The sequence below is a fragment of the Filicampus tigris genome, chromosome 9 (genome assembly GCF_054856515.1).
Source record: "Filicampus tigris isolate MCC_2025a chromosome 9, RoL_Ftig_1.0, whole genome shotgun sequence".
In the NCBI taxonomy this organism is placed as follows: Eukaryota; Metazoa; Chordata; class Actinopteri; order Syngnathiformes; family Syngnathidae; genus Filicampus; species Filicampus tigris.
In genome coordinates, this window is record NC_141225.1 from 20,672,240 (window position 1) to 20,688,189 (window position 15,950).

The following is a 15,950-nucleotide window of genomic DNA, read 5'->3' on the forward strand; positions in this document are numbered from 1 at the left end:
AGACGTCCTCCACTTGGAAATGTATGGGATGAGTGCAGTACCACATGACCCCAGCAGAGGACCCGCTCAAAGTATGGGTGAATTAATTAATTTGCAATGCGCAGAAATACATTTCTAATGGAGTAAAATTATCCGGATAACGGTGTGTTTATTTTTATGTTGCATTGGATCATTAATGTTTGGATTTTACTGTTTCATGGGTTGGCAAAAAAAAAGAATACTCATACGGCATGGCGTCTAACGTGACTCGCTCGTGCCTTCAATCTGGCCTGCATGATGGATTTGAAGAATACCGTAGCGATCCTGCGAAGTTATAAAGCGTACGCAAGAGGGACCCCGTGTGTGCGCGCGCCAGTCAAGCGACTCACACCAGGCAATTGACCCTCTCATACAAACTCGCTGCTACAACGGGAAAACTTCCAACTCTGGTGCTCTTATCGGGAAACAGAATGTTGAGGCAGTGCAAACAGTACTATACTATTTTTGTTTAAATTTGTAACACAAACATGGCACGATTGTGCCCATTCGTTCAAACGCTGTTCTTAAAAAGGACAGTTTGTTAAATATTTTCCAAACGTACATTTAATGATTGATTTGCATTCAAACCATAATTTAGTCTGTCATTATTACTTAATACAGTACTCATGAATGCCAAGTGCAGCAGCTACAGAATAAAAACAAGTATCTGCTGACCTCTTGTGGCTGTATGTACACATTGCGAGTCGGCGCTCGACGGACACTTGTTAGGTCCAGTTTCATGTGGGGTACAAAAAGGATTCATTTAATAAGCAGCGTGTGTTGTTGTGGTTGCAAGTCAAATGATTTGGTTAACGAACCACATGAGGAGGACACTTTAGTACAACAACCCAATAGGTGTTTATTCTGCAGAGACTGTTGATATTTTTAAGAGGAAGCTCAAGACACACCTTTTTAGTTTGGCTTTCAACAACTTTTAAATAATTTATCTTTTCGTTTGATTGAAGATAATTCTATGTTTTGCTTTGAATGTTTTAAAGCACTTTGAGTTGCATTTTTATGTATGAAAAGTGCTATATAAATAAAATGTGATTGATTGATTGATTGATTGATATTCGTCATTGTATTATGCCAAACTTTGCGTTGAGTGTCTCATCTACGACGTTAACTTTTCTGGCACACAAATGAAGGAAGGGATATGACTTTATTTTGATACTTTCTAACACAAGAGCAAAACAAAATGTACTAATACAAATGACACATCAGACATCGAACGCCCGAAAGCATGGTAGACAAGATGATCCTGAACGATTTAACGTGTGGTAGAAAACGTTTTGTGACTTCATAGGTGGGGCATCTTAATGGAAGAATCGGTGAAGATATTAAAGATGAGATGAGACTCGGGCATAAAAAGGGCAAAGCTGTTACTGAGGAGGGGAGAAAATAGAAACACACTCCTGGCGTAATCCTCAAAGCACCTGGGCGGGACAGGGAGGTGGGGATTCATGTGTGAGCAGCCTGGGGAGCCATTAAAACTGTCCGCAACACGTTGAGAAAACATGGAGGTGCTGGGCGCGTTGCCCGGAATGAGGTGACACGCAGCCGGGCGCCAGGGGTGGTGCTGCGTGTGCATGAGCTAGAAGTGGTATGGCGTGTGGGTGACCCAGTTGGAGGTTTGATCTTTGGTGCGCTTGGCGGAACTGTGGGTGGTGAAGATGGACTTGAAAGCCTCCGACTTCCCGTCCATTTCTTGGATGGATCGCTTGGAGGCGGCCAACGAAGACCCGCCGCCGTTGAGGGAGCTCGAGAGGTGCGAGGCCCCCGAGCTTCCTGCCTTAGCTGAGCGGGAGAAGAAAGGCCCCCAAAAAATGAGAGATTGCAGAGGAACCAAAAAGACAGATTTGAATTGGCTAAGAGCAAATACACAGGTTGAGATTTCACACACCACTACCTGATTGGCTGCTTTCGCCACCATTTTCGAGTGGGCACTGTTGCACTTCGTCCACTTGCGTGTCGTCTGCAGAATGTAAAGAATCACAACAAAGGTTTATTATTATTCCTCATACAGCGGTGCATTGCAAGCCGAGTGACTCGAGAGAGATAATTGCCCTGACGACCTGTGCTATGTCCCACTGCAGCATAGCACAACAGAGCAGAGATGTACATTAGAGAATTTTTAACGTGACTGCCACATTAATGAGACTATGGAATTGGATCTAAAATTTTTATATGATCAAATCAAGATTAGGATTTGATTTGGTTCTGTAATCTATGTGTATGTAATTAAAAGTATGGCAAAATGTGCAGTCTTTGTTCAGGGCTTAAGACATAAAAAAGCTGCTTTCATGTTCAACTCACATTCTAGGACTTATTACCTTTGTAAATACAACTGTGGTATATTTTAATGATGTCAGATTCCACCCAAAAGATGTGTAAATACGTGGGAAACATATTTTTGGTGTGTAAAAAAAAACAAAAAAAAACGCTAATGTAGGCAACAACCTGCTATTCAATCATTTTTATATGGACATATTCAGCATATAGTCAATGTTGATAAACCCAAAATTAAAAAGGTCAAGAGTCGTATAAGCTAAAAAGAAGCATTACGTGTGCGGGAAGAGGAAACGCCACACACATCACCTCATTTCACTGAAACTCGCTTTGTGATTGGAGCTAAACAAATAAACTGCAGGTGTTTTGGCAGCCGAGAGCCAACAGGAAACCACACCAGCGGAGCAGCACAGGAGGCGCAATGCCTCTGATCTCAAACACAACTCTCTTCACCTTATTACCTTAACTCATTCACTGCCATTGACAAATTCACTTGTCTTTTCACAGTCCAGCCATTCAATCCCAGGAATTTATTTATATTTTTTTCAATTTTTTTTTAACCTTAGCGTAAAAGAGAATGCCTGGCAGTGAATGAGTTCAATTTTCTTTTTGCTTGCTATCGTAAAACTAGCGTGGTTCAAACTACCGCGGACAAATTAAGTGGGCGTTTTTACATATTTGGCCACTAAAGATGATTCTGATTGTTCGAGCGCGAGAGAGAGAGAGAGAGCGAGGACCGTATTGATATTCATGCGGAAATGATGAGCATGGCGTTGGGTCAGGGTACGGTCAGTTCTGAATTGTTTGTTTAAAGGCATTTGAATACATTGATGTAATATCCATTCAAAACCTAATCCAAATGACTATGGAAAATTGTTTGTGGCTTTGTTTTCCGAATGTTGCAAATGTGAACACAGTACCTTAAGCCAGGTACACATGCCGACAACTGGGCTGAATTTGTGCTTGGGAGACTACTGAGAATCATCCGTGAACCTGCAAAGTTATTTTGAGTAACTATGGTGTCTTTTTATTTGACTTTACTTTAATCTCACTTGAAACATGACCATATTTACTGTAAACACTGTGCCATATGATGCCTTTTTTTTTTGGTTTGGTGCCCGTCACTCGACATCGTGCTTTATGCGTTTCATCACCCACGCGTCGCGTTCGCATAAGAAGTCGCATTTGTTTTTGTTATGTGAACAAGTACATAAAAAAATTGGATTTAACAAAAAAATCCAAACTGGGCATCAGCAGTGTGAACATAGCCTAAGTCAACAAAGGACTGATTGTTTGCAGTCTCCAAGATTATACTGACAGATTGTCCTTTGTAGATTTTTCTCCCTGATTAGAGCAGTAAGCACACACTTGCCAATTTATTCCTGTGTGGGGTTGGAGCTGATTAGGATGTTAAAAAGTGGTACCTCACTTCCCATCGTCTTAGTCAGAATTGATAACTTTCCTTTTTCCTCAAACAGGATGAAAACGCAGCAAGGGGTGTTTGTATGCTTCAAACAAACCTTTTGCCTCTAATGGGTTGGGCGCACTTTCTGCAGCTTTGCTCTTCTTTGATTTCTTAAAAAAGAATAAGAAAAAAGAAAAAGCATTCAATAGTAACCGGAATACTGATATGCATTTCAGGACTGCTAGTAAATACCTTTACAACAGAGTATTCTACCGATGATTGCTTCGGATAAAGATTGATTTTGTTTTATTACTATCCCCCGGTTTTATCCAGCAGGAGGTGCGAACTGTGATGAAGCGCTTTCTCACCTCTGAAGCAGCTGTAAAGTTCATTAAAATTTTAAACAAATGCCCTCCACCCACTTTACTGGCCTCTTGTGGGTTTATTGCTGACAATTTTAACAGCAAACCTCGGTCCAGCCTGGACCTGGCTGCCCCACTGGAAATTAAAACATTACTAACAAAAACTAGGGACAAAGGAAGAAGTAAGGCACTTAGAAAGATGCTCCAGGGTGGCTTGTTGGGAGCAACACAATATGTTCTATATTAAATAAGCTAACAATGTCTACGTTGTCTTGTGTTGGTGGACATGCTGCCGTGTGAGCCAATTCTGCTTTGCAGTCAACACAATGCACCTTAGTTTCTGGGTGCGAATTAATCCCAAACCTGTCTTATAACGATAATGTTAATGACTGCTAATTGTTTGAGCCCAAATGGATTAAATGAATTTTCACGCTTGAATGCGCAAGTTACCTTAGTTTTGGTTTTGGCTCTCCTCTCCTCCATTTTCTCCCTCAGCTTTTCTATCTCCTCCTTTGTTCCGTTGAGCACGACAATATCCGCGTTCTGAAAGGGGTCCCCGCACTGAATCCCACACAAACGGCACACGACAGACACAGACAATGTTACACAACATCAGACAGTCGAAACAAAAAAAAAAAAAAACTCCACTGATGGATATCTTACTGCAACAATGTGTATGAAGTCATGGGCAACATTTTACTCAAAACTTCCAGTTAAAGCGCAGCCGCACTTGCCAAATAATTCTGCTTCGTTTGCTTTCATCTCCCAACAACCTGTGATAGATACAATAGAACAAACACGGGTCCGGGAAGCACAACATTACATGTGCGGAACTGATAAGTGTTAGAATGCGGCCTGGTTCATAAGACGACAAGACAAATCCGTAGTCCAACACAAATATGACAGCTCAGAGTAAGCGGCGGGAGGGCGGGGCTAGTTTCTATTGTGTCCCGGCAATACGGGCCCGGTGGGCGTGAGCTGTTGCCATGTGCTCCGTGCAACACAGGAGGGATCATCTCAGAAGCTGAGCAAGCACCAAACGAACTCTGGGCCGCAGACAGGCCAGTGTGGCTGTCACAACCGCATTGGCACAGACCTCCGAAGCGGAGGACAGAGACGCTCCCATACGATATGCGTGCCTCCAACTGGAAACAAACGCAACGGAAAAAGGAGAATAATGGAAAGTCGTGAGTAGGCAGTTATGTGGGGGATGATAACCTAAGGGATAGCGTGTGTGTACGTGCAAGGCGTACGTGTGTGTCAACCGTCTCTAAGCAGGCAGGGACTATTATTTTGATCTCAGGAGGGCAGACACGTGTGTGAGCTCATGTAAAGAGAGAGTGTGCCATCCCACTCTTAATAATCGCAACCATGACCCAATCCTGGGACATAGAGTAGGTCTATTGCTGCTTCCGATTATTTTTATTTGATGTTTTTTTTTTTTTAATAAGCTGAATGGACTACTTCTGAGTTGCCTTGTTGATGAGGAGACAGCTGTACTGCCTCAGAGGTAATATTTTCCCACGTTCTTACAATGTCAAACAGAAAAAAAAAAATGAAACGTGACATTATTTTATGACACTAAAAACTTGCTCAGTAGGCATGGTGCTAATATTTTGACTTGCAAATGAGTCCTTATGAGGATATCATACTTGTGCCCACTCTTATCTGCATGTGAATGAGCGCTACATTGAGGACTACATTGTTAAATATCCACTTATATTGTCTGAACTACCATTGTATTAGTTTTTTTTGATGAAGCAGTGTGGAGTTTAAGTGGATGAGCAGGTACAAGCAGGTCACACATGCACAATTTTAAAAACAACAGAAGTGTATGTGTAAATGTTATTCCTCTAATAATTATTGTATTACAAATAACCACTGTTGGGCAGAAAACCTGTTGTCCAAATATGGTCAATTTCATTTTGTTTTCACAAATCAACACTACCTATATGCATGCCACTGCGTCCTTTTTTTTTTTTTTTTTTTAACATTATTATTAACCAATTTATACATTCATTGAATTCATGAAAGTATGTTTTAGTCTGTTCTGACTGACCATTGCAAACTCCCCATTTACCTTAGTAAATTACGCTTTACCACGGCTGGCGGAGTCCCAAAGAGTGAAAAAATGAAGCCTGTGTTTATTATTGCTCCTACTTACAAGGGCTCATTTGATCAATTAGCACCATCCTACATACTTGACCTTCTTCAAAAGCCCTCATGAGGCTTGTTACAATTTGACTATGTGGGTCTCTCCTTTGCGGTTTCTGTGGCAGCAGCGCTATTTAGGATGACAACAAGGTCGATTACATGCCAGCTTGGCTGGCCCAAATGCTGCTTCCTGCTGTGCCTTGTGATGAGCGCCAGCATCTTTTTGGTTATTCACCTGATGGAAATTAGGCTAAGGGGTCCCCAGACCCAGATGACACCGCCGTGCCGCCCCTTCTCCGCCCAGTGTCAAGATGTTCTTCCTGCCGTTGCCGGACGGATAAAATGGCATCGGCGTGACTGTCAGGTGCGTCAAAAATATACAAATGAATGATACTTGGAGGTTTCTTATTAAAGAAAATGGTATTAAATTGCTTATGGCTTTAATCCGTTGAGTATCATGCGCTTCCCCTCTCAACAGATAGAAAGGTACATTACTAACAGCAAGATTCAGTGCTCAAATTTGACAAGAGACCTTCACTTCATCACGAAACCGCTGAGCCACGAGGAGGAGGAGTACCCATTGGCATTCATCTTGACCGTTCACAAAGAGCTCGAGCTTTTAGTACGGCTGCTGCGGGCCATTTACGCGCCACAAAATGTCTACTGCATTCACGTGGACGCTAAAGCCCCACAGAAGTATCGGGCAGCCGTGCAGAACCTGGTGGGCTGTTTTGAAAACGTCTTCCTGTCCAGCCGCAGTGAGACAGTCACCTACGCTGGCTTCTCGCGCCTGAAGGCAGACTTGAACTGCATGGCTGATTTGGTCACGTCTAAGGTCGGCTGGAGGAAGGTGGTCAATCTGTGCGGGCAGGACTTCCCGCTCAAGAGCAACCTGGAACTGGTGCGCTACTTGCAGAGCCAAGAGTGGCGGGATAAGAACATGACGCCGGGCATTAAGCAGCCGGCGCGTATGACAAGACGGACGGAATTCCGACACAAGGAGATCGTTGGTTACCATGTAGCTTGCCTAGGAGTGAAGAAAGACCCGCCACCTCACAACCTGCAGATATATTTTGGCTCAGCCTACTACGCACTCACAAGAGGATTTGTCAACTTTGTTCTCGAGAACCCCAAAGCCCATGACCTCCTAAGGTGGTCCAGAGACACATACAGTCCGGATGAGCACTACTGGGTGACGCTCAACCACATCAGAGGTAAACTTGAAGGTGTACAGTGTGGATCCTAGTACTGAATAGGGAAAGGCGTTACCCCCGCCACCCCACCATGTGATTCTAGAACCTTTATATTCGGTTTTGAGGGACAGTCGATGAGGGAGGGGGTTGGGGTTAATTATTGTATAATTATTTTCTGCTACAGAAACACAAAATCATATGTTCCCTTAGCTTTTTACAAAAAGGAGACAAGGGACCAGGCTCCGCCCATTGATGGATAAAATGCCTCATTTCCCATACGTAAACTGTGGCAACATATCATAAAAAAAAAAAATTAAAAAAAATATAAAAAAAAAAAAAGGGCCCAGAAGGTTTTACTGTCAAAATACGGAGCAGATGTCACCTTCACCAATATGACGCTATCCAATTCAAGGGCTACAGAAACTTGTGCGTATTGATGATCTGTTCAGCTTCTACAAGACCACTCAACGCTCTGACCCACTCTGTCTGGTTCTGTGTTCTGATCTAAAGAGGCACCAGGCAACAACATTGATGGTGGCTGGGAAGGAGCCGTCCGGGCTGTCAAGTGGGAGGATCAAAAAGGACACATGCACAACGGCTGCTACGGTACTGTACAAAATGACATTTTTTCCCCTACAAATATGGAGTTCTATTTTGGGTAGATTTGTTGAAAGTAAGTTGTCCACTATCATGAAAGGAGGAGATGGGTGTCTTGGGTGGCTCCACACATGACTTAGAGAAGCAACAATTGCCAAAGGAAATGACGATTTGCTCCAAAAAACACAATAACAATGATTACATTGGTGCCTTGAGATACAAATTTGTTGTGCATCATGATTAGGTCGTTGTGACAGTGCGTTTCCTTCTGATGTACGAACACTGGTCAACTGAGGGCAGTATAATACAGACATACAAATATACTGACAGGCTGCTGTATATATTACTAGTTTTTCACAGAGATTTTATATATATATATATATATATATATATATCATTTTATTGTAAGAGATGTACTCAGTCGGCTGGTCATTTATTTGAACGAAATTCCGCCGCTCAACACTCGACGTGAGTGAGGCATTTTCTATTGATATCGATCATGTGTCAATCGCGATATATATTGATATTGAATTATCGGTCCAGCCCTACCTGAGAGTATTGTCATATTGACACACACTGTCGCCGAAAAATTAAGAAACAAATTTACCATACGCCAAAATGTCGCTTGCAGTGACGCGAGTTGAGCTGAGTTCACTGCCACCATACAGTGCTTGAATCTCATATTTTTTGCTTGCAAATTCTTCTCGGGTCCCCAAAAACCCGTAGGTCGGGCCACTTGTATCGCAAGGCACTACTGTAGACTGTTTTAAAGGCAATAGGACAAAAATGCCTCCTCTTGTTTACCAGGTCGTTATGTGCGCTCAATCTGCATCTACGGAATGAAGGACCTGCCGTGGCTCATCGAGCGCAACAACATGTTCGCCAACAAATTTGAGAACGACTTCTTGCCGGAAGCACTGGACTGTCTGGAGCAGTGGCACAGGAACAAGCTGCTGAGCAATGCCAGCGTTCCCATAGAGTCGTCATGGCTGCTGGCCACACAGCAACAGTAACCGTGACAAGTACATGCATAGCTACGATGCTGTCTCAGGAGGTGACAAACGCGGGAACTAAAGGGATGATGCGCCACAGACTGCTTTGAGCATTGTTTATCATTCAGATGGTTTCATTCACCTTGTGGCAGATTTCTGTCTTGACTTCCTTGAGGGCACGGTCAGAGAAGACACAACCACACGTGCGCAGATAAGAGAACCTGAGAGCACAATCATTGGCAATATTAGATTACATGCATTTTTTCCTGTGTCCATTTCAAGTGACACACTGACACGGACGCAAATTGCACGTACATCAGCGCCAAGGCCAGGCAACGACAACATTGAAGTAAATGATGACAATAATACATGTGCTGACTAGTTGACCAGTGACTTGTAGTTTAGATTTCTTAAGTGTTTGTTTGTGTTGCTTGAGCAGACTCGGTTGGGCATACATCTTCGATCGGTGTAGTTTGATGACGTCAAGCTCAATGAGGAGGAAGAATACCCGATCTGTGCGTTAAGGTAGCCCTCACAACATATTGAAAGAGGCTCGTAGACTGATATCCAAGTCCACGTGTTTTTTTCTCTCTCTTTGCACCGCCATGCTGTGCCACTGATCGGAACTGTCTCACTTGAACTATTTATTCAGCCTAAATCCAATTTAAGCCCCTTTTTGTTACCTGTGCTTGCCGTTCATCTCTAGTCCAACAACGGGGCAAATAAACATCCCACAATGGATGTCCTCGTATCTGTCTCCTTTAGTGTTCCTTCTCTCTCCCTCCCACTCTGGGTTATCGGTCAAGTTAAGCTCTTTTATGTCCTGCAGAAAGAGATGTACAAAAAGGATCCCAAAATTCCTAGTGTGAATTGGGTAGTAATGCTCAGTAAATGAAAAACGAAACAAAGCATAACATACCTTGGTTCCGCGGATGTGTGTTACAGCATCAGTGTTGGGCCTCTCAGCAGATTTATCCAGAAGGTACTCAATGACGGCATCTTTGTTATAAAGCCTACAAAATAGAATCACTTTGTCTTAAGTCTACTCAGTGAACGTTGTTGTTTTTTAAATTATGCCACTGTCAGTGCACTCTTAGATTTTCTGTATGTAGCAGATGATAAGCGGTAAATGATATAGCTTTAATAATTTATTTAAATATCCGCCACAGCTCAATGTTATTTTTAATTAATAAAAATAAGAATGTTAAGTTGTATCTTTTGTCATCGTTCATTCCAGAGCTTTCAGTGGTAATGTAGGTTTTTTTCTGTGGTTTGTTAACTATTAGTATCGTGGCTTTTTGCACAGGTACCGTATCCGTATCAAATATCAAAGTCAGAAATCTGGTATTGTGCAACACTATATAGATGAACAAAGACAACGAGATCACCGACCTTCCCAGCTCGCAGGCAACAATTGGACGTCTGAGTTTCTCCTGACTTAGGGCACAGTACTTCCATTTGGCGGCCAACTCTGCATTTTTGTCAACCTACAGGGCATTTGGAAGACCACTTTAAGTAATCACACACCAAATAGAAAGTACACGATCAAATCCAGTTTATGGTGACACCTAAAGCACACCTGTAAGTACATGTTTTGCTTTGCTTATTGCGACGTAAATGTTTCTCACAATGTCACAATTTACGTGGGACAGTCTAAAACGCTTAATGTGCATGCAAAAAAACAACGTGGCTTAATGTGTATGTCCAAACGCCAAGAAAATTTGCATGCACATCTCCATTTATGCTCAATTCCACCTCTGAAAATATCAAAGCTATGGCCACGGTATTTTGGATGTTATGGACATTAATTTTCCTCATTAAGCGAAATACAACTTGAGTGGACACCTATGGAGAGAAAGACGGTGCATACAATCTCATATATTGTTGCGATTGTTTTGATATGTCCAGACATTTAAGTGGGCATGTGGGCAGCTGTTCACATGAATTTTGGTGGCAATTCGTCTTTAACGCCCATAAAAATCCCAAATATCGGGATGATTGTTTTGATATTCTCAGAGTTTGAAGTGGGCATGGGTGGAGATGTGCACATGCATTTGGGTGGCGACTGGTTCTAGTTTTATAACATTATGCGACATTCATTTTCTTCTCTATGATGAACGTCTATGGGGAGGAAAAAGCTTAATGCCCATTAAATCCAAAACACAGTGGCGATTGTTTGCATGCTTTTAGGTTGAAGAGGGCATACGTAGAGAAGCGCATGAGGATTTTGATAAGGATTGGTCATAGTTTACTGATATTTGGCCACGTTCAGCTTTTTACATTTACGTTTTAGTCCCAAAATACGCAAGCAAATTGAAATGTTGCTTAGACAGTCAAGAAAGTGAAACATTCAGTTTACAGGTTAAAATGGCGCTTGGACTGAAAACAAAAACCAACAAATGAAAAACAGACACTAAACAGAATACATCATAACATGTGCGCATTGCCACCGCTATTTAAAAAAATAACACGGAGCTTAGTTACGCAAATTGCTTCAAATATAACAGCGAGGGTTAAAAGTGTGTTGACATTCGCCACAAGCTAACTAGGCGTTAGCAACCTGGCAATGTTTGTCCACGTAACCAACACGTTAAAAAGAAGACGCCCAACAAACCTTCTCAACTTTCTTGGGACCTTTCACCAACTCGTGTCTTTTAGGAATAGTTCCACCATCACATCCCATTTTGGAAGGAGAGTGGTGAAGTCTGAAGTATGTTGTCGAAATATCTCAGACAGGGAAAACAACAAGCCGGGACACTTCCTGTATTGAACCGGATATCCGTCTTCTTCTTCTTCTTAGGAATTTTGGCCGTTTGGCAAAAAACAAAATTGCGCATGTCCGCCATCTACTGGTTGTTAATGTGTACCAGAATGTCTAATGCAGTACGAACATATAGCCATGGAAAGTGAGACCACTTTGGTTTCTTCATTTTCCTGTTCATTTTAAATGCCAATTACAACAAAAGGTACATGGTTGGACCAATATATTAATGACAACAAAAGCACCTCGAAAGAGTTTGATTCAAGCACTGATCGGGACAATTTCCTACGATTTTCTTGATCACTTCACAAGTTTTTACTTAGCTATAACATTGTACTCATGGTGGTCTCTTAATTGTTTTCTGAAAGCAGGAAGGGTCACATTTTGAATAAAAATTGTGGAAGATCCGTGATTTGATTTGTCTTTTTTCCCCCCTGCAAAAATCAAACTTTTAAATCATCATCATTCAGGTGAGGTGATTCCCTATTTTTTCCCAGGGGTTGTTGAAGACAACTGTTGTTGAGCGCTTGATTGGCAATGACATGGAGAAACATCAACCGCTGCAATAGATTCAGAGAAGCAAAACATTTCCCATCATGGCTATATTTAAAAGATATTTGATGTCGTCTACAAGAACGATTAATGGCAAATACTTTGTACTTTTTTATATACTTTCACTGAAGTACAGCAGTTGAATCAGTATTTCTGCTTTCATCAGATTTTTGATTTACATGCTGTATGGCATTGAGTTAAGTACAGAGGGGGTATTTTTGCCACATCTGCAAATCTGTCAACTCTGAACACGCGCATTTACTAAAGTATTACATGAAAAATAATCCCTAAATATATATGTGTTCAAAATGTGGTTGTACAAAGAATCTGTCATTGGGGTAGTGAGAGCTCACTTCACACTTTCACGAAGTCTGCACAGATGTACTGTACATAATTCTTCAAATGAGGGTGATGTATCATCACGTGAGGTGACCTGCATCGCTTGCGCCGAGTTGACGTTTGGTCAGCCATGTTGAACTGTTCTTCTCCTCAGGCGCTAACCTCCTTTACCCGCATGAATCTCTGAGGGCTTCACACATTCCTTGCGTTTCTCAAGTGCTGTCTGTCAACACCTTCTTCCACTAAAGAGACACTGACAGCCATTAATTATCACACAGGCTGAACGAAGGGCATCGCCGTCTGCTGTGTCTGTGTGTTATACATCCCGTACGCACACTCATGGAGGGATAACACCTGGCCTACATTGGCCTTCATCATGTTTGACAAATGAGTCTAAATGTTTTGTCCTCTGGGAGAATCCAATCACCACTAAGTCTGCTCAGTCAGCGTGCTCCAGACGCTCTGAAACCTGCAAAAGTGGTGGGGTATGGCAAGCTGTTTGAGCATTTTTTTTCACGATCCTACTAGTGTGCCAACTTGTACATGTGCTGGTACTAGCACAAGAACCAGGTGGGCATTAGTGGTAGCCCTTTAGAGTGGTTTAGATCCCAATTGGAGAGCAGGACGTTTTGTTTTAGCCTTGGTTTCTCTGAGCCCCATTCTGTCCCACTGTTGTACGGTGTTCCACAGGGTTCAATTTGGGGTCCCTTCTGTTTCCATTATATATGTTGTCCCCGGGTTTCATCTTAAGCAGATTTCACTGCTATGTGGATGACAGTGAGATTTATGTCCCCTGAAGCAAAAAGGGCACTTTCTCCTTAAGGCCACTTTTGCCCAGGCACGGAGGAAGTTAAACACCTTGATGGCACTAATCTTCTTGAACATCAATGAAAAGAAAATAGAAGTTTTGGTGTTTGGTCCCAGTGGCCCTTCATCTCGCATCCCACCCTGTTGCTTTGGGCCCCCTGACATCTTTTTTTAAGCCAACAGTCTCGAGTTTGGGTTTTTTCGAATTTGGACCATGATTTTAAATGGTGCTGTTGTTAAATCTATCTTTGTTTTCCTTTTATCTTAGACAGCTGGCTATAATAAAGACACTCATTTCATTTCAAAAAAAGTACTTAGAAAAAGTAATCCATGCCTTTGTTACGTGTGTGTGTGTGTGTGTGTGTGTGCGTGCGGGCGTGTACGCAGAAGTGGGACAACCTCTGTGTTATCACCTTGTATTACTAGGTACGGTGGAGTATTTTGTTAATTCTTTACAGTGGTTCCATTCATTTTAACTTGTGTGAAAATAACAACATAAAAAAGGTGATACTGTGATAGAAACCACCTTTTGCAATTGGCCGCCATCATTTGTCCTAACGGCCTTAGTTATTTACAACGCCATGACCAAAAGCAATTGTGGCTTACTCCCTTCACCTTGACGATAAACTTGAACAAACTGTCAAGCCGCTGAAATTCTTATTTGTTCAGCTGCGTTAACCTCGGTGAAAATTTTAAGGTCCACCCGCTATCTCCACCCATCTCGCTGTGACCTGTTGCTGATCTCGCTTAAAAAATTACACAACTGTGTATTTTGTGCAGTGCAGTGCATTGGACAACCAGGTGGCCATCAAGTGACACTTTTACTGGTCACTGCAAGGATAATTTTGACACGGCCGATTGCTGTTGACTTAAAGATACATGTAACACACACAAAACCGTTCTCCTTTCACCTGTAGCCATGCAGGTGTAAGAGGACATTTCGTATCCAGGTGTGAAGTTAAGGTTCTTTGTAGTTCATCTGAAATCTCTGTGGTGACAGACGCACGGCTATAACATAAGTCGAGAGTGTGCATGCAGAGGTAAGCTGACTGGGATCCTCCATCTCTGCATGCAGAGAAGAAGTTACGGCCAGTCAAGCCCCCCATCAACATTTTGAAACACCTCGTCACTGTCACTTTGAGGCATTCCTTCGTCTGGCTCTGATCAATCCAAATCTCGTCAGTCCTGGCTGGGATAAATGTTGCCCTAAAAGCCTTGAGATGTGGGCGTTAAATGTATTTGCGTATTGAACTCAAAAGTCCCAATGTATTTGGATTGGTGCGATATACAGAGCTGTTTAAAATTCACATTTGTTATGTCAGAAAGCACAACAAGGGAACTCAGTACAGGCTTTGTTTGACTTTTGACTCTGGTCCAGTTCAAGTCTGCTATTATTCCGAAGTAATCAAAGTCTGGCTTATTTACGAGAACAGAGGGTCTGTTTTCTGAAAATGCAAATATGAATAACATTGGGGCCGAGGCTATGTTCATTTGAGAGTGCAAATGCGTGCTTTTGCAGCTGTCAAGGTACAGAATTACAGTACAGTATACTATGCATGCTTTGAAATATATTTTCAAACCAGCCCTGAGTAAACCGTACATTTAACAACAGATAGTAAAACGAGTTTTACATAGACTTATGGAATAAGAAAATAACAATCATCTTATTGAAATAAATATCAGGGGGCTTGATACGCAGAAATAGACCGGCCGTTCGGGAAAATCAAAGACACTTTACCAAAATTCCCGATGGCCACCACACCCCTATCTGGTATTAAATGTTTATTTTTCTTTTCAATTCTAGGTTGCCTTCACTTACGGTCAGTGACAAAACATTCTCACTCATGGAGACCGCATTTAATCACAGAGCCACCAAATTACACTGCTCAATAATAGTGCAGATCCGTGCATGTAGCGCATGCAGTAAAAACAGATAACCGCCAGCCCCAATGTCAACAACTTCGAAGAACAGTTTAGTGCGAGTGTGAGGGTTGATGTGCTGGACTGCCGGTTAACAGAAGCTAAATAAAGCTGTTAACGGTAATCTGTGGCTCAGCTATTGGCTTTGACATGAGAGCGCTTATATGACATCTGATGGCAGGACTCCGACCATCGCATGTAAGTCGCGGAGCTTCGCTCTTCTTAGTTGCCCAATCATGAGCAGAGATAAGAAGTGAGGTCGTTATAATATATAAATTATTCTCGTGGTGTGGAAATTCTAAATGGCTCGCTGACAAACACGTTTCCGGAAATCGTTTTGGCACCACTTCGATTCCTGAATAATGTAAATTGATGGGTTTCATTTTTGTTGCTTCATCTGAACATGGTGCAATGAACAGTTTTAACCTTCATGTATACAACTGTATTTTATCATTACATGTTATCATAGAAAACTGTCCCAAATAAATATCCATGCGCACTGCTGTAATTATTTTGCTGAGTGTGACAACAAAACAGCAACGATAGCAAAGAAAGAACGCT

General features: G+C 42.1%; 2 protein-coding genes across 5 annotated transcripts; one reads left to right on the plus strand and one right to left on the minus strand.

Annotated features, from left to right (window-relative positions):
- Positions 1-1,161: 1,161 nt before the first annotated feature.
- rtf2 (replication termination factor 2) lies at positions 1,162-11,817 on the minus strand. 2 transcript variants are annotated; one of them, XM_086041205.1, is made up of 9 exons: positions 11,625-11,812; positions 10,403-10,497; positions 9,930-10,023; positions 9,694-9,833; positions 9,153-9,231; positions 4,525-4,635; positions 3,828-3,882; positions 1,928-1,993; positions 1,162-1,815 (listed from the first exon to the last, which is right to left on the minus strand). In XM_086041205.1, exons 1-9 carry the CDS (start codon positions 11,691-11,693, stop codon positions 1,613-1,615), a joined length of 912 nt encoding a protein of 303 aa, XP_085897331.1. In that variant the 5' UTR covers positions 11,694-11,812; the 3' UTR covers positions 1,162-1,612. The 2 variants fall into 2 exon arrangements, with proteins under 2 accessions (XP_085897331.1, XP_085897333.1); XM_086041207.1 differs by lacking the exons at positions 1,162-1,815; positions 1,928-1,993; positions 3,828-3,882; positions 4,525-4,635 and adding an exon at positions 4,754-5,219 and having other exon boundaries at positions 11,625-11,817.
- gcnt7 (glucosaminyl (N-acetyl) transferase family member 7) lies at positions 5,031-10,168 on the plus strand. Of its 3 annotated transcripts, none has more exons than XM_086041202.1 (5): positions 5,031-5,584; positions 6,354-6,592; positions 6,707-7,442; positions 7,932-8,027; positions 8,826-10,168. In XM_086041202.1, exons 1-5 carry the CDS (start codon positions 5,557-5,559, stop codon positions 9,029-9,031), a joined length of 1,305 nt encoding a protein of 434 aa, XP_085897328.1. In that variant the 5' UTR covers positions 5,031-5,556; the 3' UTR covers positions 9,032-10,168. The 3 variants fall into 3 exon arrangements, with proteins under 3 accessions (XP_085897328.1, XP_085897329.1, XP_085897330.1); XM_086041203.1 differs by having other exon boundaries at positions 6,357-6,592; XM_086041204.1 differs by having other exon boundaries at positions 6,478-6,592.
- Positions 11,818-15,950: the final 4,133 nt, after the last annotated feature.